This window comes from Uranotaenia lowii, chromosome 2 (genome assembly GCF_029784155.1).
Source record: "Uranotaenia lowii strain MFRU-FL chromosome 2, ASM2978415v1, whole genome shotgun sequence".
NCBI lineage: Eukaryota > Metazoa > Arthropoda > Insecta > Diptera > Culicidae > Uranotaenia > Uranotaenia lowii.
Window position 1 is genome coordinate 381,950,510 of NC_073692.1, and position 26,528 is coordinate 381,977,037.

The 26,528-nt window shown below is 39.7% G+C and overlaps 4 protein-coding genes across 4 annotated transcripts in view; 2 read left to right on the forward strand and 2 right to left on the reverse strand.

Moving 5' to 3' along the window:
* Positions 1-436: 436 nt before the first annotated feature.
* On the reverse strand, positions 437-2,555 carry LOC129746284 (uncharacterized). The gene is made up of 2 exons (XM_055739881.1): positions 2,168-2,555; positions 437-2,104 (listed from the first exon to the last, which is right to left on the reverse strand). The coding sequence occupies exons 1-2, from the start codon at positions 2,201-2,203 to the stop codon at positions 521-523; spliced, it is 1,620 nt and encodes a 539-aa protein (XP_055595856.1). The 5' UTR covers positions 2,204-2,555; the 3' UTR covers positions 437-520.
* An 8,225-nt stretch (positions 2,556-10,780) lies between these two features.
* Positions 10,781-12,459, forward strand: LOC129746420 (NADH dehydrogenase [ubiquinone] 1 alpha subcomplex subunit 9, mitochondrial). Its single transcript, XM_055740067.1, has 4 exons — positions 10,781-10,969; positions 11,079-11,360; positions 11,425-12,212; positions 12,272-12,459. Exons 1-4 carry the CDS (start codon positions 10,930-10,932, stop codon positions 12,365-12,367), a joined length of 1,206 nt encoding a protein of 401 aa, XP_055596042.1. The 5' UTR covers positions 10,781-10,929; the 3' UTR covers positions 12,368-12,459.
* A 1,766-nt stretch (positions 12,460-14,225) lies between these two features.
* LOC129745167 (synembryn) lies at positions 14,226-16,140 on the reverse strand. The gene is made up of 3 exons (XM_055738082.1): positions 15,519-16,140; positions 15,279-15,453; positions 14,226-15,218 (listed from the first exon to the last, which is right to left on the reverse strand). Exons 1-3 carry the CDS (start codon positions 15,965-15,967, stop codon positions 14,232-14,234), a joined length of 1,611 nt encoding a protein of 536 aa, XP_055594057.1. The 5' UTR covers positions 15,968-16,140; the 3' UTR covers positions 14,226-14,231.
* A 9,182-nt stretch (positions 16,141-25,322) lies between these two features.
* Positions 25,323-26,528, forward strand: part of LOC129744756 (zinc transporter 10) — a 57,563-nt gene continuing 56,357 nt past the window's right edge. The window contains exon 1 of the mRNA XM_055737452.1: positions 25,323-26,016. The gene's annotated coding sequence lies outside the window, so the exon portion shown is untranslated. The remainder of the gene's footprint in view (positions 26,017-26,528) is intronic.

Below are 26,528 nucleotides of genomic sequence, written 5' to 3' on the forward strand. Positions count from 1 at the left end.
CTTCTACTGGAACACAGGGTATGTTCACTTAACTTTGTAAGTTATTCCGCGAGTCACGTGACGTGGCTCGTCAAATTTCACCTTAAATTCCTGGCTTCTGTGAGCGCTCCAGGCATGAAAGGTCACCTACACACTAAGATTGCAATTATTCCGCTCGCGACCATGATCCTCTGAATTACAGGGAAACAGTTCAAAATGACACTTGGAATTGTCAAAAACAATAGTTTTCCTGGACCACGGGGAGATATCTAACCGAACCTCGTGACAAATCCTTGATCCAAATTGATATATTGTGCCTTTTTTATACCTCTTCATTGATCCATCTTTCTCAAAATTAAACGAATTTAAGTTTTTCGAAGAATCCTACAAATCCCACCCTGCATAACCATGTTCATATTATCATAACTTTATTAACGATAAAATCTGTAAAAAGCCGTTCCATATTCCCCATCCCAAAACTATCAGTATCATAGTAGTAGTAATCGTAACCCCCTAGTTAAAAATCACAACGAACAAACTCCTATCGGTAGTTCAGCCGCACATCGGAATAGGGCATCTGCCCGCGCACCAGACAATCCTCGAAGCGGACATCCCGCAGCCGCGGGAACTTGTCCCGCAGCCCGTCGAACTGTTCCGAATCGAGCTGGCAAAAGTTAAACACGATCGCTTCGAGCTTACTGAGCCCCGGCGGACATCGGCTGAAAACATCCTTCCTCAGTTGACCCTTGATGAGCTCCAGTTTCCTCAGCTGCCCGAGATAGGTCAGCTTCCGGAATGTTCTAGACGGAACGCCGGCATAGTCCAGGAAGTACAGTTTCAGTTCACGCAGCTGCTGGATGTGCATCGAGATGATGTCGATGACCTCCGGGGCCTGGGACGAGTACGAGCCGATGGTTAGCTGCTTCAGATTGACAAACTTGCTAAACGAGTACGAAGAGTCCTTAAATATTTCCAGGTGCAAATTTTCGAGCTTCGGTAGATAAACGTAGTGGAAGGAGATTTCGTGCGAGGAATAAATATTACGTAGTGTAAGGGTTTTAAGGTGCTGTAGTAGCGATAGTCGATCGAGGACGGTGCAGTTGACCACCTTGAGATGGTCGATCTGGAGTTCGACGAGGTTGCGCGATGTTTCACAGATAGCCAGAAAGATGTTTTCTGCGGTGTACTTCTCCTCCAGTATAAGTCGTTCAAGGTTTGTAAGGTGTTTGAAGAATCGAACTTTGATTCCCGGTCGATTCGAGCTAACCGGAATTGGAAAGCTGAACTCGTTCATGAACCCTCGAGTTAGTTTGAGATACTTCAGACGATCCAAGGTGAGAGCGTATATCTCCTCTTCGCCACAATTCGCTGAGGTGCAATCGAGCTGTAGTCTCAAAGTTGTTAGATTGCTAGCTACGCTCTCGATAATGGCTGCAATTCCTGGCTGTAGACTCACATCCAACGAGTTCAACTTGGGTAGGTAAATCTTCTCGGGGATGACCGACTTCAGTTCAATGTGAGTTACCGTGGCACTCTCGATCACTACACAAGGTCTCACCTGATCGCCACACTGAAGTCTCCGCTGCGGATCGTAGATCAGATGGAAACTCTTCAGCCGAATCATATTTCTGATTGCACTGTTCAAGATTGTAACCAGGACGTTCAAATTTGACGATAGGATTATTTTGAGCATTTCTACCCGCTCCAGTCCGCTGGGTCTCAGCAAGTTGAGGATCACATTGAACACGTTGTCCGTGAACTCGCTACGGTTGTCGCATACGAACGTAATGTTGCTGTAGTGGCGACAGGATCGCCTCAATACCAGGGACATATGTCGTAGTTCGCACTTTGACTTGCCTTTAACCAATCGACACCGCTGGTAAAGCGACGAGCAAGGAAAAGAACTCGTCGGAATCGATACTCGGATTGTGCGATCCGACATCACCGGTGACCCAACCGAAGCTGGCTTCACCATCTTCGACTGATCCGATCGGTGAAGATTAATCTTGAGCATAAACCGTCGAATGTAGCTGTCTGAGAAGATTATGTGACACCATCGTCTACAGGTGAGCGACGCATTTTTCAAATCTTCCACGCCCAGATAGTCAAAGATCATGCAACAAATCTGTAAAACAAAAGCAAAATTTTCCCAACAGCTGTTCAACCCAGCTAAGTCAATACGACATACCTCGAAGGGTAACGCATCGTAGCTATTGTGCGACATCACTTCCGGTATCTACTAGTTAGTAAACAGTGGGGGAATCCTAAATCTACATTAACTGGAACTGGAGAGAAGCCATAACACATCGACACAGCAGCAGTAGTTGATTGAAAAAGATGATTGACATGCTACCAGCAGATGACGGGATCAATGGGGGAGACACAAACACAGAACCGTTTTGTACAAGCGCCGCGCCGTTGAAACCTGATGGAGTTACTCGTTTCCAAATGGGACGTTCCGTTTCCTACATGTTGCGCGTATACGAGAAAAACCGGATCGAATCCATCCCTTCGGTTTTTTTGCGAACTTGGAGATGCAGAATGCAATCTTCGATTTCTTACGTGTTTTCGCTGTTCTGACTTATTGGGATAAACAAACAACGACCACACCGCACCAACCCTAAAATGTTGACGTTCCGGGTTCATGCGCAGCAGCCGTTTGCCGAAACTGGCGCCGTTCTGGGAGCTGCCATGTGATACGTGGTCGGTTGTGTTTTCTCAAAAAGCCAGCAGGCATGCTATGTGGCAATTGTGTTCATTGAAATTAAATATAAAAAAAATTAAATATAAAAATAAAAACAATATAAAAACAAAAAACCATTAGTTAAAATTACCTTTCATCCAGACTGGACACTCTAGAAAAGGAAAAGCTTTTGTATTCAAATGTTGTATTTCGGGTTTCATAATCGCTTATCGTATTTTGAATGCATTGGAATAATTTTAAATATTCTACAATGAAGACATGTGTCTGTTAGGGTGGCAAAGTGTATATGGGAAAAAAATTATGATTGAATTTTGAAAAACGACCATATACATTCTGTAGATTGACCCAAAAAAACTACCCGTGCGAAATTTCAGCTCAACCGGACTCGATTAAGGGGTGCCTCAAAGCGATCAAAGTTTCGTTCTTTTGACCCTCAAAAATCGTCAAAGGGAAACCAAAGTAAAACGGAAAAATCTAAATGTGAATTTTGTTACCAAATAACTTGAAAATGCACGATAAGTCCAGATCTCGAACAACATTTTAATTGCAATATATAGAAAGGTGGCTCCAGAGAGTGATATACACTTCCAAATACAAGTAGAGGTGATAGGTGGAAAGATTCTTCTGACAATTGAGTTAAAATATTTGCCAACATTTTCGTTTATCATTCTTGCATTATATCAATTTCTACTTTCTTGGCATGATGTAAATTTTACTATAGAAATGTTCCTTTTCTGTAACTTTTTTTTAATGCATTTGCAGGATACTTAATTGGACATACTTACAAAAGCATTCAATCTTTTTTTTCAAGATAGTTGTTTGTTTTATTATAAAGGGTGATACGGTCAAAATTTGGTCAAGGGAAACCGCGTGTAAATTGGTGAAATCGTGTATTTAAAAAACCAAATAAAATTTCTTTTTCAAGTTTTATTAGTTTAAATTCAGGAAAAATATTCAGTTAGGCTTCCGCTTTTCCAAATCCGAATTGCCGGGCCTTACGCTTAACCCCTGCCATCAGATTTTGTACAGCAACCTTGTCCACCTTCTTCGCCGCAGAAAGCCGTCGTATTTTGTTTAACATCACGATTTGGAGTCACTACCTTCTTGTAAGTCGATATTCCGGCTCGTTTTTTGGCTCGATGCACGGTTGTAGACGATACACCCAGCTTATTTGCGGCATCTCGGAGAGAGAGGTTAGGGTTTCGCTTGAAACTACCGGCAACTCCCTTTGTCGTCTCAGCGGCTTCCGGTTTTCGATTTCCCCCCGATCCAGATTTCCTGGCTGTCGACAAACGTTCCCCAAACACTTTAATTACTTTTGTAGCACACACACACACACACACACACACCCACACACACACACACACACACACACACACACACACACACACACACACACACACACACACACACACACACACACACACACACACACACACACACACACACACACACACACACACACACACACACACACACACACACACACACACACACACACACACACACACACACACACACACACACACACACACACACACACACACACACACACACACACACACACACACACACACACACACACACACACACACACACACACACACACACACACACACACACACACACACACACACACACACACACACACACACACACACACACACACACACACACACACACACACACACACACACACACACACACACACACACACACACACACACACACACACACACACACACACACACACACACACACACACACACACACACACACACACACACACACACACACACACACACACACACACACACACACACACACACACACACACACACACACACACACACACACACACACACACACACACACACACACACACACACACACACACACACACACACACACACACACACACACACACACACACACACACACACACACACACACACACACACACACACACACACACACACACACACACACACACACACACACACACACACACACACACACACACACACACACACACACACACACACACACACACACACACACACACACACACACACACACACACACACACACACACACACACACACACACACACACACACACACACACACACACACACACACACACACACACACACACACACACACACACACACACACACACACACACACACACACACACACACACACACACACACACACACACACACACACACACACACACACACACACACACACACACACACACACACACACACACACACACACACACACACACACACACACACACACACACACACACACACACACACACACACACACACACACACACACACACACACACACACACACACACACACACACACACACACACACACACACACACACACACACACACACACACACACACACACACACACACACACACACACACACACACACACACACATACACACACACACACCTTCAAAACGAGGGGTGGTCAGGTTTTTTAAATGCAAAATTGAAAGCAATACGTCAAGTTGACCAAATTTTGACCGTATCACCCTTTAGAGGCTTGCTGGGTAGAATTCGCCTCTGTCTCTTCAAGATGAACCAAAAGTTATGTTTATAGGAGCTGTACAGAATAAGTATAGGGAATTATTTTCTGTGAATCAGTAAATCAATGTAGAGAATATGTATATGTATTTGAAACAATAGACTTCCAGAATTTAATGTTTAGTTTACTAATGTCAGGTGGTAGATTCAACTCTATCTGTATCTATTAATTCATAGCAGTTGGCCCGTGCTGAAAAAAAATTGGTGTGTGATGAGAATGCTTTTGAATAAAATTCTAATCGCTTATTTCTCCATCCTTCATTTCTTTTAACTATCTATCCGTCTATAAAATTTCATAATCTTGAAATAGTCTTACAGAAAACGACATAAATTTTTACCGATATGGCCGATAAATTACTTTCATAATACCTACTAATGAAACTTCAGATCCTGTCTAAGATCATATATGCAAAAAAAAATATCAGAGCTTTAGGTATCAGAAAAAAGGGTAAATAGGCTTAAAAAAAGCACGTAGTCAATCTGATCTTTGAATTTCGTGTTCTGAATATGATTCCTGCAGATTTTTCCGATTGACAATTTCAGTCAAATATAACTTAGATCAACAAACAGAACGGAAAAATCTGCGAAAATTAACCAGTCGTCAAACAAATCTATGGAAAAGATCTATGAATTTGTAATAAGGAGTTCAGAATTCTAAATTTATATTATCAAAGGGAGTGTCGTCAGTATGTTCTAGATCAGGCAAATAGAAATTCGCTGCAGCATCTTTTTTCTTTTCGACAGAAAAATGAGCACTTTTTGAAAAGATTTGTAATCGTTTATGATAAAAACTCGTGCCGGAACCAAACAAAATCAACAGAGCTATTTTGTTTTATAGATGAGGCATGCTTAGTTTGGTGAAATTTGTAAACTTATCCAATGCAAAACTCTCTCAACGACTTAAAAAAAGTTTTAAGAATGATCATTCTAATGAAATGAAATTTGGTAACTACTTGCTTAAAACCACTTTTTTGTTTTTTTTTTCTTCTGTTTTCCACCCCTGGAGCATGGCCAGTGTTTAAAGTATGGATTATGAATCTGAATTTCATTGTTCCTCGTCATAATTCGAAAAGACACCCAAGTATCATGATTTTATCTGAAAATACCGTTTTGTTTCTCTATTTTTAGACAAAAAAAAGATTATAGGTAGGGTAACGGACTTATTTTTGACCGGGTACAAATTTTGGACCACCTTGCAGCTTTTTTCCAATATTTCTCTCATAAATCATGTTTAACATGGAAATTTTGACCAAATATAGTTAAAGCTTTTCCTTATGATTCTAACCATATCTAACATTCCATTTGAATAAGCTGATTAGGGAGAGAAAATTGAAAATAAAGTTTCGATTTTTCACAGTTGGACAGAATCAAGCACATTTCAGGGGACGTGCTATTATTGAAGTCAACGTTCAAGAGGTTTTATGCTTAACTGTGATGGATTTCACAACTACAAACATGTTCACAGCTATGATAAAATACTTAAAAATTAGTTTGCAAGCTCGAAGACCCAAAAAAATGTTTTAATAGCAATTTGACCCATGTCGAAAATAGGTCCTCTTAATTTCTTAAGGACTTATTTCGGCCACTTAACAAAACCTGAGTATTAAACTTGCTGTTAAATGTTCGTGAACGTAAAAAAGATGTTGTACGACAATATGAAAAGAATTTTGCTCACTATTTCAATAGCTTATCATAAAAAAATGAGAAAAAATACATACTTGGTTAGATAGAAGAGGAAATATAAACCACGTCTAAAGGAGGAGTTGGGAAAAACCGAGAACAAATCAGCAAATACGTAACGAGTTTTAATTTTGAATCAGTTGAAATATCCAGTTGATAGTAGAACAATTTTAACAAAAAATATATTGAACTATAGCTATGAGATAGTCTTGATATGTTTCAAAACTATTTGCTGGAAACGGTCTCGTTTAGTGTTAACTTTCTAATAAAAACACAAACAAACTTTGTTCTGATCTTATATGAAATTTTCATCAAGGTGGTTGTCTCTATGTTGATAGTTCTACGCAAGAATGTCACACTAGAAAAAATTCTATGAAAAATGCATATTTTATCAAAAAATTGTCCTAAGATGAGTTCAAACTGTTGATTTTAATGTTATTCACTGAAAAGAACACTAAAGTAGAGGGCAGAGGAGGAGCGAGAAGCCTTGAGTGTTTTATTCAGGGAAATTTTCACTCAACACTTTTCGATAGGCACTACTTACAGGATCCATACTCAACTATACATTTTTATAAACAAAGAGGAACGTTTTTCTCAAATTCGGTTTAGCATGAGTTTTTAGGAAAAAAATAAACTACGCAAGCTTTTAAAATGATGGAAAAATTGTAGCCGTGTGACAGTTTTTCGTAGAACTAGCGTCGGCATGCGTTCTGATTCTACGCAAAAGTGTCACACGGAGCATTTTTAGCTCTAATTTGCTGTTCTTTTTTGTAGGAAATGTAGTTTTTTTCGGCAGAAAACATCGTAAACTGATTAACTTGAACTGTTCACTACGATAAAACTGTCGGTGAATTTTTAGTTTGAGAGAAAAATTGGAAATATAGCTGATATTTCAATCGCGTTTTTCTCGTTTGCTCGTGAAGCTAAACCAAATCCCTCAAGGTTTTGGAAGCCAAATGCATCAATTAATGTCGCGGAGTTGATAATGTCAGACTTTCTTAACTTATCATTGGGTCGCATGGAGGAGATTTGTGTTCTAAAAATTGATCCTAAAGATAAGCCAACTGGCCAGTATTTAACACTGCAGAACAAATTTCATCGAGATTGCAGTGTGCTGTTGGAATTTTCAAAATATTTGAAACACTCCATATAAAGGAGTTTTTATATTTTTACTCTATTGTTATCAAAAATTACTATTTTAAAGCATAAGAGGTTGTAGAAATAAAACAGATTGTTGTAGTAAAAAATATTCAGCAAATAGCGGCTAAGGAAAAGATTAACTGAATTATTCGCATAAATGCATATTAATCGCTGTCGTAAATATAGCAAAATTTATTTAAAAAAACATTTTTATCTTAAGGGTGGTCCAAAATAGGTCCAGAGGGTGGTCCAAAATAGAAACCTGGTGGTCCAAAATACCGACCAGAGTAATAATCGAAGAAACGAGTTTTTAGGTTTAAATCTTGCTACATTGCAACAAATGACGGTATGTTTCGATTGAAAAAGCTTTGATCTTCGTAACGAACGGATAAAGCAGTCAAAAATTGTAACATGTACTTTTTTTAATTCAAGAAATACCATCGCCACTTCTCAAAGCCGTCCAAAATAGATCCGTTACCCTATTTGCTATCGTTTAATGAGGGAAGATGGATGAGAAACACTCTTGGAGATGGATTCTCAAAACACGTAATGAAACCATCATAAACAACGTAACATCTGAATTCAGCATCGTTTTGTTTATGATAACTATGATAACTATTATGTTCAATTGTAGCATCAAAAATACTTTTTTCCAAGGTGGGTATATATATTGTATCTAAGAACCTTGCTTTTTACTAAATTTCAAAATATCAAAGGGTTATTCCCACGAATACGACATTATGATACCTATATATTCGGCCTTATTCTGCGCCGCGCGTGACGTGACGATTGTCACCTCACCTCGAGTCACCGTGAGATTTGTCACCTTATTCCCGGAGTCGATATGGGTAAAGTGACAGATGTTCATTTCTGGTGAGCGACCGAATGAACTCAAGTGTCAAATTTGTTCGGTTTGTATTTTGTATTCGTTCGCGATTCCAAATGTTAAAATTAAATTTTAAATCAAAATGTACAAATTTCGGTACGCAAACGGTCACTATCGGGTTGCAAGGTTTAAGCAAGCAGCTGGAATCACTTTTGGAGCTGCGAATAAAGCGAATCGGACAGAATTTGATCATATATGTTTGGTTCCTGGAGCGACTTGAAAAAAAAACATCCACCAGAAAAGCGGAAATCGACGGCTGCTGCCTCAATAAACCGGTCCTTTGCATACGGATCAACACATGGGATACGACACCTCGACGTGGATAAACAACGGTTCAGTACAGGACTTCAAAGCTTATTTTGTTAGAAAACAACATTACCGGGTGAAAGTGAAATACCCCCCGCGACGGGAATCGGATAAGATTTAGTGAAGTGCAAAAAATGTGTTTTTTTCAAATTTCGATGGATGTAAACTGCCGTTCTAAGCAAGAATGTCCCATGTGACTTTTGGTTCATTTTCACTTTTTTGCTGGAAACGGTCTCTTTTAGTGTTAACTTTCGAATAAAAACACAAACAAGTATACTTTGTTCTGAACTTATACGAAATTTTCATCAAGGTGGTTGTCTCTATGTTGATAGTTCTACGCAAGAATGTCACACTAGAGAAAATTCTATGAAAAATGCAAATTTTACCAAAAAATTGTCTTAATATGAGTTCAAACTGTTGAATTTAATGTTATTCACTGAAAAGAACACTAAAATAGAGGGCAGAGGAGGAGCGAGAAGCCTTGAGTGTTTTATTCAGAGAAATTTTTACTAAACACTTTTCGGTAGGCACTACTTACAAGATCCATACTCAACTATACATTTTTATAAACAAAGAGGAACGTATTTCTCAAATTACGGTTTACCATGAGTTTTTGGGAAAAAAATAAACTACGCAAGCTTTTAAAATGATAGAAAAATTGTAGCCGTGTGACAGTCTTTCGTAGAACTAGCATCAGCATGCGTTCTGATTCTACGCAAAAGTGTCACACGGAGCATTTTTAGCTCTAATTTGCTGTTTTTTCGTAGGAAATGTATTTTTTGGCAGAAAACATTGTAAAATGATTAACTTGAACTGTTCACTACAAAAAAGCTGTCGGAAAATTTTTAGTTTGAGAGAAAAATTGGAAATATAGCTGATATTTCAATCGCGTTTTTCTCGTTTGCACGTTTTTCCACATGGGACAATCTTGCTTAGAACGGCAGTAAATGAAGTTGTATAAAATGAAATTATAACCTCTTTCAATTCTCTATGTTTAAATTTATTTTCAACGTCCAATAAACATTTTTTTTGCTGCACAAATGATTGAAAAAATCAAAAATTGAAGTGATTTTTGTTTTGATTGATTCTAAAACTATCATACTTTAGTGTAATTAAACGTTTAGAGCCTAATTATTCCATTTTGTATCAATTTTCCATTCAATTTCTCTCTCGTCGCCACCTGAAAAGGTACCGACAATTGTCACCTAAAATCGTCACCCGAATGCGACGATTCTCACCCACGGTGACTATCAGAATAGGGTAAGAACTCAAAAAGTTCATCCGAAGTGACGTTCCTCACCTAAACCGACTACTGGAATAGAGTGACTTGGGTGACTCAACTATCGTCACCTCATGCGCGGCGCAGAATAAGGGCCATTTACAATTTTTAAATTAAAAATGTCACGTAATATTCGGATGACCATTACTTAACGAAACATTTGCTGTTTTGTTATGACAGATCGCATTTTTCTTTTTTTTTATTTCGAACGAACGATTTGACTGCGGCGACGACCACAAAATTTTCTGCTCCCGTCGGAGAAGTAGGATTACAGTAAAAAAAGATTAGCTGCTGCCAGACTAAGTTCCCTGGTATCGAGTTTCTGTGCCGCGGAGCAACGATGGCATCGTTAATCTTGGTAAACAGTTTCCAGTTGGCCAGTAAGTAGCGAGTTCGGGTTCGGTGGCAACTCCGATCCCAGCGCAGTTTGTTTTTTGTTATGTAATTTGTTTAGGTTATTTCCCTGCTAAAGTTTCATCCTTCTTCCAGAACAACAATCGGGAGCGCTTGGCGTTGTTTGCTTGAGGGCCAACTACAGCACCGAGGAACCCCGGAAGCTGAAGACGACTAACTTGGCTAGTCTGAAACGCGGTACCGGTGGACGTTCGAGTTTCAATGGCGTTGTGGCTACCGTTTTTGGCAGCACCGGCTTCCTGGGACGCTACGTCTGTAACAAACTGGGCAAAACTGGTTCCCAGCTGATCATTCCCTATCGGGCGGACCACTACGAAGCGATCCGGCTGAAACTGGTCGGCGATTTGGGACAGGTATGAACTTGTAGTTCGGCACGCGAATATGATTTTTTTTCTAATAACTTGCTTTGGTTTCATTTCCATGTTCCACCCGTACCACCTGATGGACGAAGATTCGATTCGAAAGGCCGTCAAGTACTCGAACGTCGTCATCAACCTGGTCGGGCGAGATTGGGAGACCAAGAACTTTACCTTCCAGGATGTGCATGTGGATGGTGCCCGCCGATTGGCCCGTATTGCCCGGGAAGCCGGAGTGGAAAAGTTCATCCACGTTTCGAGCTTGAACGCATCGGCCAACCCGGAACCGATTCTGACCAAGGAGGGCAGTAAATTTCTGAAGAGCAAATTCTACGGAGAATGTGCCGTCCGGGAGGAATTCCCGGATGCCATCATTTTCCGTCCGTCGGACGTTTACGGCCAGGAAGATCGGTTCTTGCGCTACTATGCCCACGTCTGGCGTAGATCTTTCCGAGGAATGCCGCTGTGGTACAAAGGAGAGCGCACATACAAGCAGCCGGTTTACTGCTCGGATCTGGCCCAAGGTATTGTGAATGCCATCAAGGATTCCGATGCTCAGGGACAAATCTATCAAGCAGTGGGTCCCCGTCGTTACCAGCTTGCTGAGCTGGTCGATTGGTTCCACCGGGTGATGCGCAAGGACGAGAAGTGGTGGGGATATTTACGGTACGATCTGCGTTATGACCCGACATTTATGATGAAGGTATATTTGACTGAATTCCTGTGCCCGTCTTTCCCGGTCGGAGACTTGCATTCAGAACGAGTTGAACGCGAGTACGTGACCGATGATGTTAAGAAAGGTGTCAAGACGCTTGAAGATTTGGGCGTCCAGCTGACCATGATGGAAGATCAGGTATGGGGAAACCCCTTGAAAATCGAATATCCTCTCAAATTTCTTTTTTTTTATATCAGGTTCCATGGGAGCTGAAACCATACCGTGCTGCGTTGTACTACGATGCTGAGTTGGGTGAGTTCGAGAAGCCGGCACCACCACAGTTTGTGCACTAAAATCCGGGATACCTTAGGAGAATTGTAAGTCAAAGACGATTGTTCTATGTATCCGTTGTATAATTAAAATCATTCAAAAAAAATAGCTCAAACCACCTTGAGTACTGTGTTGATAGAGAAAGTTTCCGTCTAGGGTTTGGGCTATCAATAAACTTTTCCGCTTAAGTTCTTCATTCAGCAGCGACAACGTTCCGGTTAAAGACAAAATAATGCCAAGTTTGAGAGCGCTTGAGTTTTGCCGGAGAGTCAGATTAAAAATACTCATTCCATTTAACTCTTGATTAAAGTTCTTCGACACCGGTTACAACATATAATATTTGCAAAAACCCAATTTGATGAAAACAAAACAAATAATTTTAAAAATTCACTTACCTGGCTAATGGAGGAATCGTCTACATCTCGCATTCTGTATCAGATATCGTCCTTGAACAGCATTCCTCCTTCCTGCTCGATTCGTCAAACTTTTATGTTCAATCATATCCATAACCAGAGTGTTTCGAAGCTATTCGAGAGTTGGTTGTAGCATGCTTGCTGCTTGAAATGTTGTAACAGATCAGTTATGTCTCCTTGTCTAAAAACAGGATTTTAAAAAAAAATTGAAAAACGTTATAAGACCGTGAATAAGTTCCTACGATTTTTTTCTATAATCAAAGCAATTAAAACATTCTTACAAAAAAGAGTCATAAAACTTAACTTTTGTCGATGGATTTCGGGTTCGTTCTGAACCAATTACAGATTGGAATTAGCTTGGAAATTCTTTGTCGTTTCCCTTCGTTTGGACCCACAGTATTATTATTTCACCTGAAAATAAACAGCAAAATAAGGTACGATAAACATTGATCTGGAAAGGAAGAATTTCTCTAATTTATTGACTTTTAGAATGCATTCTCGATTCCAACACTTGAAAGCATCTATATTGTTTATTTATTTCCTATATTTCTGTATATATTAGTTAGGTTTTGACTTCTGCGACGCACATCGACTAAAAATGTTAGTTTGTTTTCAATATGATATAGGTTAGTAGGTATATTTGTTTAAATTTCTCAGTGACCTTCAAATAGGTGATGATAAAACTCTTTGATAAGTGATTGATAAAGTTATTTCCTTTAGAGAGTCAGATGATGATCGAACCATGTGACGAGTTATACTAAGTAAATGTTTACATGATTTCAAAGCAGTGTTAACATCTATTTAGGGAGATATTTTTACTAACTTTTGTGTGTCAGCCATACAGAAAAAGCTTAAAGATTATATGCATTGAGCTCAACAAGAAAATGTTTTAGTTCGAAACAAATTCAAGCTCTCAAGACGGTACACAGAACGAGGGTAAAAAATGAAAATAACTGAAAAATTTGAATTGAAGTCACTTTAAACATCTACTACGATTACAATAGGTAAGTATATCACATTTTGGCAATTAAATTAATTTTTTTTTTCTAATAAGTTATTCTATCCAATCAACATTCTCTACAGGAATTGCAGTTTTCAGCGAGCATAGTTTTGTTTATAGGACCATTGAAAGCGCTACAAATATTTTCAATGTTTTTTCATCTTAATTTTTCTAAAGAAGCCAATTTTAATGAAGCGACTTCTCACATAATCTGAATTTTTTTGTGTTGCACTTTTTGAAAGGATGAAATTCAGTAGAATTCTACTTGTTTCAACCAACAAAAAGTTGCAACACTATTTTGTTTAAAGTTTTAAGATAAATATTACAAATGCTTTGTAAATTTAGAACATTTGACTCGTTCAATACTGAAACCGCCTTTGGCCGTTTAAAGTTTCAAGAGTTTTTTTTTCTGTCAATCACGGGAACTTGAAGGCAAGTCCACCGTAATCCAACGTATTTTAGGTTCAACGTATTTTAGGTTTTCCTGCGGTGGTCGCGTTGCTGTTCCGGGATCTGTTCCTGTAACTCCAGGATGTGATCCACTGGTTGGGGTCGTCCATCTTCCCCGATTCTGCAGGGCTGAACGACGCCCTTCCTTTGGAGTTGGTCCATCAGTTGAACCAATTGCATTGCCTCGTATTCCTTCTGCTCGTCGGACATTCCTTCAAGTGGGTTAGGTTTCGGAGGTTCGTAACAGCCGAGAACCGGATTGATTGCATGTTGAATCTGTTTGTACTCCTCGGTGTCACTGTCTTCGGAATCCGATGAATATTGATCGGTATTACCCTGACGACCTCCAAGCAAACCACGATTGGCAAAGAGTCCTGCTGCGTTACCGTAACCGGTGTATTTGATCATCCGACCTACGTTCTCTTTGCACATGACAAACATCAGCTCGGCTGAAAGTTCCGCTATTTGGCTACAAGGACTAGTCAGCAGCGAACACAGATGGTTTCGTAGCTCGTCTCCGATTTCCGGCCTGTTCAGAACGTTGACCAGGGGTGGAAGAATAATCGATCTTATGTAGCGACGATGTAACGCCGATGAACGAACGGCCTTTACTAAAACTGTCAGAATAGGAGAAAGTAACTCGTACTGTTCAGATTTCTTCTCCGCTTTTTGGAAGTTCTTTTTAAGAAAATCTATCAGCACATGCAGCACGTAAACGTTACGTCCCTCGAACGGGATAACCGTGCGACTATCTTGTTGATCCTCCAGCGAACCTACCAACTCACTGTAACAGCTGGCCGGAACGCTCGTCAACAGATTGACAATGTTAGAGTGAAGCAATACGATTTTATCTCTATTCAGCGTTCGATAGAAGAACAAATCGTGAATCACGACAATCAGCCGATGGAAATCACCAGCTTCGTCCTCTTCTGGAATGGCATTCGAAGGGGTACGAACAGTGAGATTGAACAGCACTTTGAGTACCTCATTGATGAGATCCAGATCTTTATCCTGTCAATAAAAATCCTTTTTAATGTAATCTTAATCATCAATAAGCACCCAGTTACTTACACTGAACTCTTTAACCTCTGCTGCTTGACTCATGAACAAGTCTAAAGTCTCAACCAAGTATGCAAGCCCATGCAAGTCTTCCCGAACTTTAGCTCGAATATCACAGTTGATGGCCGTCAGCAAAAACAGCAACTTCATATCGAAATATTTCACGTCGTAGCAATGATTGCTATCCCTAGAAAGAAAAGAATAAAACATTATTCTTCCTGAATACCTTCGGCCTGTCCCAATTATCCTTACTTATACATTTTGATACGCCTCAGGATGCCCTCGGTTGACGGATTACCCAGACACAATTCCTGACACTTCTTGCTCTGAAAAATCAAATTACTCAGGCATTTCAGTGCCTCAACCACCACATCCTCGTTCCAGTTTTCATCCTGCTGCATCCCGATTCCGGCCAAGTTCAGCAAACAATCCAGCTGTCCCCCGTGAACCGTTTCGTTCAGGTAGGTTTTGTCCCGGCTCAACAATTTAATGGCTACGAGTGCGTTACCACGGCATTCAACCAGTTCCGGATCCGTCAAGTACTCGAAAAGTCTATTCCAAAACAGAACCCATTGGCCGCTGGTTGTAAGGTGTGAAAAATTGAACACCTGCTGGTGCTGCTGATTGAACTGGTCCAGCATTTCCTTTAGCGAAGGGTTGTCCCGTCCGGCCATTATGCGATTCAATGTTGCCGCGTCCATAACGAAAACCAAGCTGGGATCTGATCAAACTTACGGGACCCGATGAAAGTTATCTAACTTGCAGCAAGCACGAGACACTTAATTGGATTAGCTTTTTCCAGGGAATGTCCCTGGGGAAAATGGAAAACGAATTGCAATGTTGACAAAATTGCGACTAATTTGTTATTTTTCTGCTTGCTATAAAAAATGTTTGATCGAAATTTATGGCAGCGCAGCAGGGGGTTTTCGTTAAGTTTGGAGGGAGGTTCCATAAAAAATGCATAATCCATCATATATGCGATTCACAATCCATCTCTTAAGGATTGATTAAGGGCTGCATAGCCTTATTTTACATTTATTTATTTAATGATTCCGCGCCGATCCTCCGTGGTAAAAGACCTCCACTGTTGACGATCCGGAGCCAGCGTCTTCACCTGGTCCCAGTCAAGATTCTCGTCGACAGTTCGGATTTCATGGGCTAGACTTCGCCGCCACGAGTTTCTGGGTCTGCCTCTTCTTCGATGACCTCGAACTTCTGGATTCCAATCTAGCGCCTCTCTGCAAATCTCGTTTTCACCTTTCCGCAGCGTGTGCCCAATCCATCTCCACTTACGTTCCCGAATCTCGATTTCTAGCGCCCTTTGATATTTGAGATCCAGTTGCCAGGCCACCAAGCGAGGATGATATTCCGTAGGCAGCGGTTTACAAATAGGTACTTGCAGTTACCGCATATGTGCACCAAGTTTCGCACCCGTACAGCAATAGGGGTTTGACGTTTGAGTTGAAGATTCGGATTTTTGTTCGTAGAGAGATTTGGCGTTACCGCCAGATGTTTCGGAGACGCGCAAAAGCAAATCGGGCCTTTCTGATCCGGGTTTCGATGTCTTTCCTGGTACCACCATCAGGTGTTATCTGGCTACCAAGATACTGGAAGCACCCCACTTTCTCAACTTGTTGCCTAGCTACCATGAAACTGGTGGGATTTGCTGTATTGATCTCCATCGACTTGGTCTTTCCGACATTGACTTTGAGACCTGCTGCCTTGGAACTTTCGGTGAGGTCGTCGAGTTTGCTCTGCATATCCGGTTGTGTTTGGGCGAGCAAAACAATATCGTCAGCCAGGTCAAGGTCGTTCAGTTGCTCCATTGTTGAAGGATTCCACGGCAATCCTCGGTTCGGTGCACAGTCGATCGATCCAGTCAGAATCTCATCCATTACGATGAGGAAAAGTAGTGGTGATAAGATACATCCTTTTCTCACTCCAGCAGTTACCGAGATTGGTTCGGACAAGACACTATCGTGCAAGGCCTCATATTGTGCTTCGCTGAGATGGACTAGTTTCTCTGGTACCCCTCGTCGCCTTAGAGCCGCCCAGATGTCTGATTTGTTCCAGTATGATTCGTAGCGTTGTGATGTGGTCCACACATGATCGTCCGGATCGGAATCCAGCTTGTTGCCGTCGGAGTGTAGCGTCGATTTTTTCCTGGATCCTGTTCGCAGGATCACTTTGCAAAGTACTTTGAGGGTTGTACAGATCAACGTTATGCCTCGCCAGTTACCGCACTCTGTCAGGTCTCCTCTCTTCGGGACCTTTACGAGGATACCCTGCATCCAGTCGGCCGGGAATGTGGCAGTATCCCAGATGTCAGCGAAAAAACGGTGCAACATTTGTGCTGACATGGCAGGGTCGGCTTTCAGCACTTCAGCAGGGATGCAATCGATCCCAGGTGCTTTGTTGAATTTCATGTTTTTGATTGCCGCTTCTATTTCAGCCAGCGAGGGCGCTTCCGAGTTGACGCCATTTATGCGACTTACTGTTGGCGCTTCGAGCTGCGGGTTCTGTTGGCCATCACTATTCATGACTCGGAAGAGTTGTTCGAAGTGCTCAGTCCATCGTTTGATCTGATCTGTTCGATCGGTCAATAACTGACCTGCTCGGTCTTTCAGCGGCATTCTTGCATAAGTCCTTGCACCACTGAGGCGGCGAGAAATGTGATAAAGTAATCGGATATCTCCATTGGCGGCGGCTCTTTCTCCCTCTTCGGCTAGGGAGTTTGTTTAGGCTCTCTTGTCTCGTCTACAAGCTCGTTTAACTGCCTTTTCCAGCTCCGCATATCGTAAGCGGGCGGCTGCTTTGGCTGACCCGGTACATGCCTGCTCAATTCCGACTTTCGCCTTTCTCCGATCATCGACCATCGTCCAAGTTTCATCCGACATCCATTCACTTCTTCTTTCACACACTTTACCGAAAGTACCATGGCTCGTCGTGATAAAGGCATTCTTGATTCCACACCACTGTTCTTCGACTGTTCCGTCTGTCGGCAATTCCGAGGCTCAGGATTCTAGCTGTTCAACGTATGCCCTTTTCACCTCTGGATTCTACAACCGGCGGACATCGTATCGACACCCGACTTTCTCCTCGCGCCGTTGGAGACGCGCTGATGGTTTACTTTATGAATTTACGTTGGATCGGGAGGACCAACAAGTAGAGTGTTCTGAAGGTTCACTTTATAAATTTACGTTGGATCGGGAGGACCAACATGAAGAGTGTTCTGTAGGTTCACTTTATGAATTTACGTTGGATCGGGAAGACCAACATGAAGAGTGTTCTGCAGGTTAATTTTATGAATTTACGTTGGATCGAGAGGACCAACAAGAAGAGTGTTCTGAAGGTTCACTTTATGAATTTACGTTGGATCGGGAGGACCAACATGAAGAGTGTTCTGTAGGTTCACTTTATGAATTTACGTTGGATCGGGAAGACCAACATGAAGAGTGTTCTGCAGGTTCATTTTATGAATTTACGTAGGATCGAGAGGACCAATAAGAAGAGTGTTCTGAAGGTTCACTTTATGAATTTACGTTGAATCAGGAGGACCAACATGAAGAGTATTCTGAAGGTTCACTTTATGAATTTACGTTGGATCGGGAGGACCAACATGAAGAGTGTTCTGAAGGTTCACTTTATGAATTTACGTTGGATCGGGAGGACCAACATGAAGAGTGTTCTGAAGGTTCACTTTATGAATTTACGTTGGATCGGGAGGACCAACATAAAGGATGTTATGAAAGTATACTGACTCTGGAGGAGCAATATGAAAAATGTAATATGGCTCAAGGTAGCGAGCATAGGAAAGTTACTGATGGTAAACTGGTAAACTTTATATCGTTTCCTGATAATCAATTGAATTTGTTTGAAGCAAGATGTCCTTAAAAAAAAAGGATGTTTAATGTTTGATAATTTATTTTATGTTTGATAAGTCTAGTACAAGAAGTTGGTTTGAGAGAGAAAAAACCAGCGAATTGGATCGGTATTAAATAAAAATATGTATGTATGTAACTGCATGTTAAGACAGTGAAAAATCTAAGCCGGGTACCTTTGAGTTACCGAAACATTTGTGTTTAATTTTTATAAACAGTTATATTTTCCTTTTTGTATTTATAATAATTGAGTTATGCTTCTAAATACAGCACACCAGCGGCGAGCGGAAAAACGAGATATCTCACAATAAGTTAAGTACATGAAAGTCAGTTTTAGTAACCTTTCTTGTCATTTGGTTTTAAAGACTCTTTGACATTATTAGGACAAAAATGTAAGCTTAAAGTTTCTTTACTGATGGATGGAAATGACTAACTTGAATAGTGTTCCGAAGCGTTCACTTTAGATTCCACTGAGTTGAGATAACAGTGTTCTGTGTATTTGGCGGAAGTGATGATACGAGACAATAAATTTCGTTCAAAGCAAATAACTTTTGTCAAAGGTACACAATGATTCAGAGGACAGACCTCGTTGCAAAATTGATTGGATAAAAGGGAAGTAGTTTTTCGTCACTTATAATTCTAAAAAAAATGTTGGCGCGAGATTACTTTTTTTTCTATTACTTCTAGGCCGAGTGATTTAAAATTGGGGAGAGTGGCAAGAAGCTCGAACATGAACCGAAAATATGCTTTTGTTTTTTCTTGTTTTTTTGGTGTAGAGGGGAGATGTGTAGCCGAGAATTGCGAGCGCCGCACTCTCTCGGCCGATAGGCCTTGCCGAGTCGGTAATCTCCCACCATCATCCATATTACACTACATGCACACACACGACGGCTGACCTGTCGTGTCGTGCAGTCGTCAGTCAGCAAACGGCTTCCAGTGAAATAGGACGCATGTCTCTCGTTCAGTCTGTGGATCACAAAGCAAAGCTGCACAGTTATATTACCACTATGGGGTCTCGTGTTGCACATTATCTACCACTTACCAGCCTTGAATTGCCTTGCACGCAAAATAATTTAAAAAAATATTATTTCGGGTTTTTTTCAAGGACAGGTAAAACGTGCTTATTCCGAAGCTCTGAAACTTGGGACAATCAGACATGCAACTTACCTAAGACCTGATTTCTCATGGTTTCAAGTCTAAGGCCTCATGTCTAAGGTCTTATGCAGGCTTCCGAAAAGTACAGCTATGACAGCCTTTTTCTTGCCAAACAAACTGTCTCGGTTTTCCTTACCACTCGGTTCGCTGCTGTACCGTTGGTAACGAATCGTAATGCTTCGGCTACATCGCACACGTGCGAGAACCCAGATTGTATCTGAACAATCTGCTCAAAGCATGCGTTGCCGAAAGTGTTGTGCTTTAAGCTGTAGCGAACCCAACCGACAGTTCGATTTTCATCCCTTCATGCATCCTGTTTCGAAAATAATTTCATCCTAACTGTCGGCTGCAGGGCGTGACATTTTGGGCAGGACTTTCACGGGTGACTGTCGTGCCCATACCGTACCCATGCCCGATCGTATGCGCTGCTGCTCGGTTTCGAATAGATCGAACGAGCCATCTATTCGCACCGAGCAGCAGCATACGATCGGCGCGTAACGCGATATGTGGTGCCGGTGCAGGTTAGGCGAAAAGGGGAGGGGAGGGGAGGGTGATTGGGGTGATCACCACCCGCAGTAGCTTCAAGCAAAAGGAAAATACGTTCGTTCGAAATCAACTCAGCCCGAGCGAATCTCGGCTACAGTCGGACGGAGTAAGTAGTACTGTCATGCGAAATTCAACGCATTGAAAACTGTCACGAAGATTTTCCCAAAACTGTCACGAAGCTTAAAAAAATTTCATACCCACGAACAAACTCTCGCATGAGGTAAAACAAGCCATCGCCGTACATCGCACGACCGCTCCTTTTAAAACTGTCGGGGAAGAAATATTCGGGAAGCTTTCACCGAGGTACATGTGCGACTTTCGCAAGAATACTGTCGTTCGCCAGTACTTTTCGGAAGACTGGTCTTATGTCGCATGTCTCCTATCTCATCCTTCAGGTTTAATGTCTAAGGTCTCAAATCTCAGAACTCAGGTTTCATACCTCAGACTTCATGTTTCAAGTCTCAGGTCTCAAATTCCATTTCTAATGTACCATGTCTCAGGTCTCATGTCTCAATGTCTCATGTTTTAAGGTCTCATCTCTAAAGCTTACCAGCTTAAATTTTTTTTAAAGAGATAAAGAATAGCCTTCCGTTTCCATCGCCTATTGAAAAGAACTTATTCTCTTAGGAATATTTTTCACAGTGGTTGAGAAATTGCGAAAATCGGTTCAGTGTTTTTCATGTTATAGCTGTTTGAATTTTAAAGACCAGTCGTCAAGGTGAATTTCGTTTATTTTTCAAATAAGGATGTGGGATGTGACATTCTAAAAATACATCAGATCTAGATAATAGATCAGTTTATGAAAGGTACAGAAAAAAAAATTATTTGCAGAAGAATGTCTAAGCTTGTGTTTAGAGCGCTATTCTGATTTTGACAAATGATACTTACAGGGATCAATGATGACTTAGGGTACGAACACAGTGAGCGCGAAGCGAACTGCGAAGCGGAATATTCATTCACCGGATGAATTTCGCAAGTTCGCTTTTGAAGGCCGGCCACAGTGCACGCGAATTGCGAAGCGGTTCAACACTGAAAAAAACCTTCGGTGTTGCAAAAATTAATCACATGTGAAAAAATCTTTGCAAATTAACAAAACTGTGAGCGAGGGATACGCACCGCGCAAAAAAAAAAACAATCCGCGTTAATTCCGAAAAACTCAATCAATTAGTAACAGTTGAATTTTGCAGTCTGACGCTATGAAACGCCATCTTAAAATCCAATACGGCGGCTTCCGTTCAACTTTAAAATTATTTTAATGACTGAAAATCGCAAAAAAAATCTTCTAAAACTATGACATAAATATAACAAAATTTTGAAAAAAAAATGCAATATAATAATAACAAATATTACGAAACGCTGACAAAACTTGAATAAAAATATGGCAATGGTGATAAAAATATTACAAAAATATTAGAAAAATATACCAAATCTATGATAAATTTGACATTGAAATGGCAAAGCCATGACCAAATTTAAAAAAAAAAACTGACAAAAATTAATAAAAGTTGACTGAATAATAACAACAAATTAGTAATAATGCCAAAACTCGAAATTAAAAACTTTGACAAATATTTGACAACATTATGGAAAATATGAAAAATGAAATAAAAATATGACAAATTTAATAACTAATCAAAAATTACAAATACAAACCCCGTTCGTTTTTGGCAACACGCCCGAAAATTTTATGTTGCCAAAATCGAACGGTTTTTTTTGTCACTTTTTCATTTTTGATTTTTAATTCAAATTAGTCAAAATTTATGTAAAACCTTATATCAGCATACAATTTTTCAATTTGACTCAATTATATTAGTTATGAGCATTAAACATGGAAAAATTCATGTTTTTACTGTTTAAAACTATCATAATTAAGCCGAATGAAAAAATTTCATGCTAATATTACGTTTTACATTAATTTTTATTTATTTAAAATGAAAATAAAAAAAAGACAAAAAAACGTCTTTTTTGGATGTTGCCAAAAACGAACGGTTTTTGCTCGGATGTTGCCAAAATCAAGCGGGGTCTGTATGACAAAATTTTGAAATAAAATAACATAAATCTGGCCATACTATGACCAAAATCTTACAAATGTGATAAAAATATATGCAACAAAAGTATGAAAAAATGTTACAAAACTATGATAAAACAAAACTATGACAATTGACAAAGGTTGTCATAGTACTGTAAGATTTTTGTCATTTTATTTTAATTTTTGTCATAATTTTGTCATGTTTTCGTTTGTCATATTTTTGTCATAGTTCTGTCAGATTTTTTGTTCATTTGATTGTAAGTTTTTTTTTATAGTTTTGTCTTTCTTCGTTCGATTATATTCGTTTTACCACCTTCTCTTCATACTGAAAGTCTTTTCCAGTACAAATGCATTCGATGATTACTCTTGTATTTGAACTCACGGACATTGGCTTAGGAGGGAACTAACATGCCAACTGAGTTACACATATCACAAGCCCATAGATTTTTATAGATTGTGTCATTTTTTCGTCGCATTTGCGATATATTTTTTACATATTCATCATTAATAAATTATTATTATTATTATTATATGTTTGGATTTGTCTTTTTTTTTTTTAATTTTGTGATTTTTATGTCGTATTTTGTCATTTTTCTTACATATATTTGAAAGTATTTTGTTATATTTTTATCTCATTTTTCATAATTTTGTTAGATTATTGTCATTATTTTTGACAAATTTTTGTCATATTTTTTTCAAAACTTTATCATATTCTAGCCATTTTGCCTTATTTTTTGTCAGATTTTTGTGATTTTATTGTAAATTTGTTGTTATTATTTTGTCATTTTTGTAAATTTATTGTCAAATATTGGTCCTTATATTAGTTCTGTCAGGTCATTTCATTATCAAATTTTGATTATAATTTTATCATATTTTTTTTCTCATTTGTCATAGTTTTGCCATTTCTGTGATTTTTTTCTCATATTTTTGTCTAATTTTGTAATATTTGTCATATTTTTTGGCTTAATTATTTAACCACATTTGGCGTGTTTTATTCAAAGTTTTGTCATTTGTCACTATTTTTTTGTCATATTTTTTAATTTTAGTAATAGTTATTCACATTTTCCCACAGTTTTGTATTATTTTTGTCAATATTACTTTAGTTTTATAACACTTGTTATATTTTTGTTTATTCTTTTCAGTGCTTTTTTGCAGTTCTCTCAAAATTTTTGTTAAATTTTTGTCAGTAATTTTTCATCTACCTTTTTATCCCTTTTACTGATTTCTTATATTGTGGATGGACCTTACGATTTTCAGTTATTTATTGCATTTTGAATTAAGCGGAAACCGCCATCTTGTATTTCAAAATGGCGTAGGACAGCCAAATTCGACTTCTACTTATTGAGTACTTTCATCCAATACCCATATTATGGGAGTTTCATGTGCTTTTCAGTCACTTCCAGCATTTTAAAGTTGAGTGAAAGGGGCCATATTGGATTTCAAGATGGCGTCGGATAACAAATTCCAACTTCTATCCGTTCAGCCCCTTCACCCTATACACATATTGTGGGGCTTTCATGCCACCGGTCGTTTATTGCCAGTTATAATTTGTTTCAATAGAAGAAGACTGAAACCGCGTTTGTTTCGAAAATCCGCGCTAAAAAACCGTGCATTTTTCATTACCAAAACAGAAACGGCAATGATAATTAAATAAATAAACTTTTGAAAAAATTTTTTTTGATAAATCATTTTACGATAAAAAATATCCGAGAGAATATTTTCAGTGTATGTCCGGATGAACAGGATGAAATCGCGCGATCCAGCCAGGTGTTCGCACGAAAATTCGCTTGCACTGTGGCCGGTCGATGTTTTTTTCAACGTGTTTCAATGAGAAGCGGTTTTTCGCGCGAATTGGAAATTCGCTTCGCACTTCGCACCGCGCTCACTGTGAATTCGACCTTAAGCTCATGTCCATTTTAACTTCTCTAATTCTACAACATAAGACATTTACGCGATTATGTTCCAAAAGTTCATCGATTTACCTCGACGCGGGCATAAAGCCCGCGCGCAAGAAATATCAACGCCTGCGTTCACGTGTTCTCTACGGACTTCACCTTTTATATGGGCCTACATATATGTACCTATGTACGTATGATTTAAAAAAAAACAATGCTTCCACCTATCTCTCTCGACAACTTATCAAACACGGCTGGCTCTGTCCGGACAAATTTATGATCTGCTAATAACCCGCGTCGCTGTTTTGAGCTATTGTTTCCCAACGCCCCCAACATCGCGTTCCCAGTCGAGTTCCGTCGGCACAAAGCCGTGTGATGCTGAGAATCGTTCGCAGGTAGTGAATTGCAAGATTCTCCGCGACGCGAGGCGTGCTTTAAACGGACTCTCACACGCGCAAGTACAACACATTTTTCTCGCGTTCGGCGCTATCGAGCAAATTCGAAAAAAAAAACGCCGCTTAGCCAGCAGACCCGCTGCCGAAAACATTCAGTCTGTGATCAACAAGTGCCGAAAACGGTTGACTCTGTCGATTTACTGAGCGGGAAACTTGAACCCACGTTGCCGGTTGGAGCGTCGCGACGCCATGGGTGCGACAAATTTAGAATACAACTGTTGCTTTCTCCCGTAGAAAAAAGTTAATTCTAGCCGGTTATTTTGTGTGAAATCGTTTGGTGTGTTTTTGTGGTATTATTTTTAGGATTTTTTTGTGTTGAAAACGTGAAAACATAATAAATCGCGAGAAAATTGCAGCGAAGAACTTAGAAAAGTTTACATTTTTCCCTTTAGCGATGAGGAAAGTTTTCGGTACCTAAAACACGCAGCAAGTGAAAACAAAAAGTGTGATTAGTTAATAAGTGTCAGTGATGATAATTACAAACCGCGCGGGCACGAAAAAAAGCATAAAAGCCAATAACTGATAACTCATACAATACACTTTAGTGGGGGGTAACTAACTAACTACAATCACAGCAAATAAACAACAACGCGTTTTGGTGATTAGGCCGCTGCGTCCGTCCGCCGAGCTGAAATTGTTGACGCGGTTTTTATTTTGTTATCAACGAACGAGATCCACCACACCCGGGCACACCGCAGCGGGGAAAAAGGAAGGTGTACACACCAATTGTCGCGCTAAGTTGGACACATCCATATGTAACAGGTGCACTTGGAGCGTTGAAGCCGTAAGGTGGGTATCCGTATCGGTTGATACGATTTTCTTAATTTCTTTCAAATACAGACATACAGAGCTGTGTCCACTGTCAAAAGGTCACTAACTAAGCGGTTAGATGTTTTATAAACCTATTAATCATTCATAAAGAAAACGGAAACCTTCAACTAATACTCAGTGATCCTAGCGCATTATTGGCTCGAAAACTTTCAATGAGTATTCAAGGTGTTATGAGATAATTTCTTCATGAATTTTCAAAGAAATGTATGCTATTTTTATTACAGAAAACAATCACAGAATTTCTATTTAAAATTACAGAAAGTCAGATTTTTTTTCGCAAAAACATATAATTTTTTTTCGGCAACCTTGGTGTACACTAGTGCCTTATGCTAATTTACAAATGAACTCGTACGATTGTACATTTTTCGTAGAATTTTGAGGGGCATCGAAAAGGCTCCAAAGAGACGGTGAGATAATATCTAGGTTAACATTTAGCCGTAGGGACGCTAGTTTAAATCCCACATTAAACC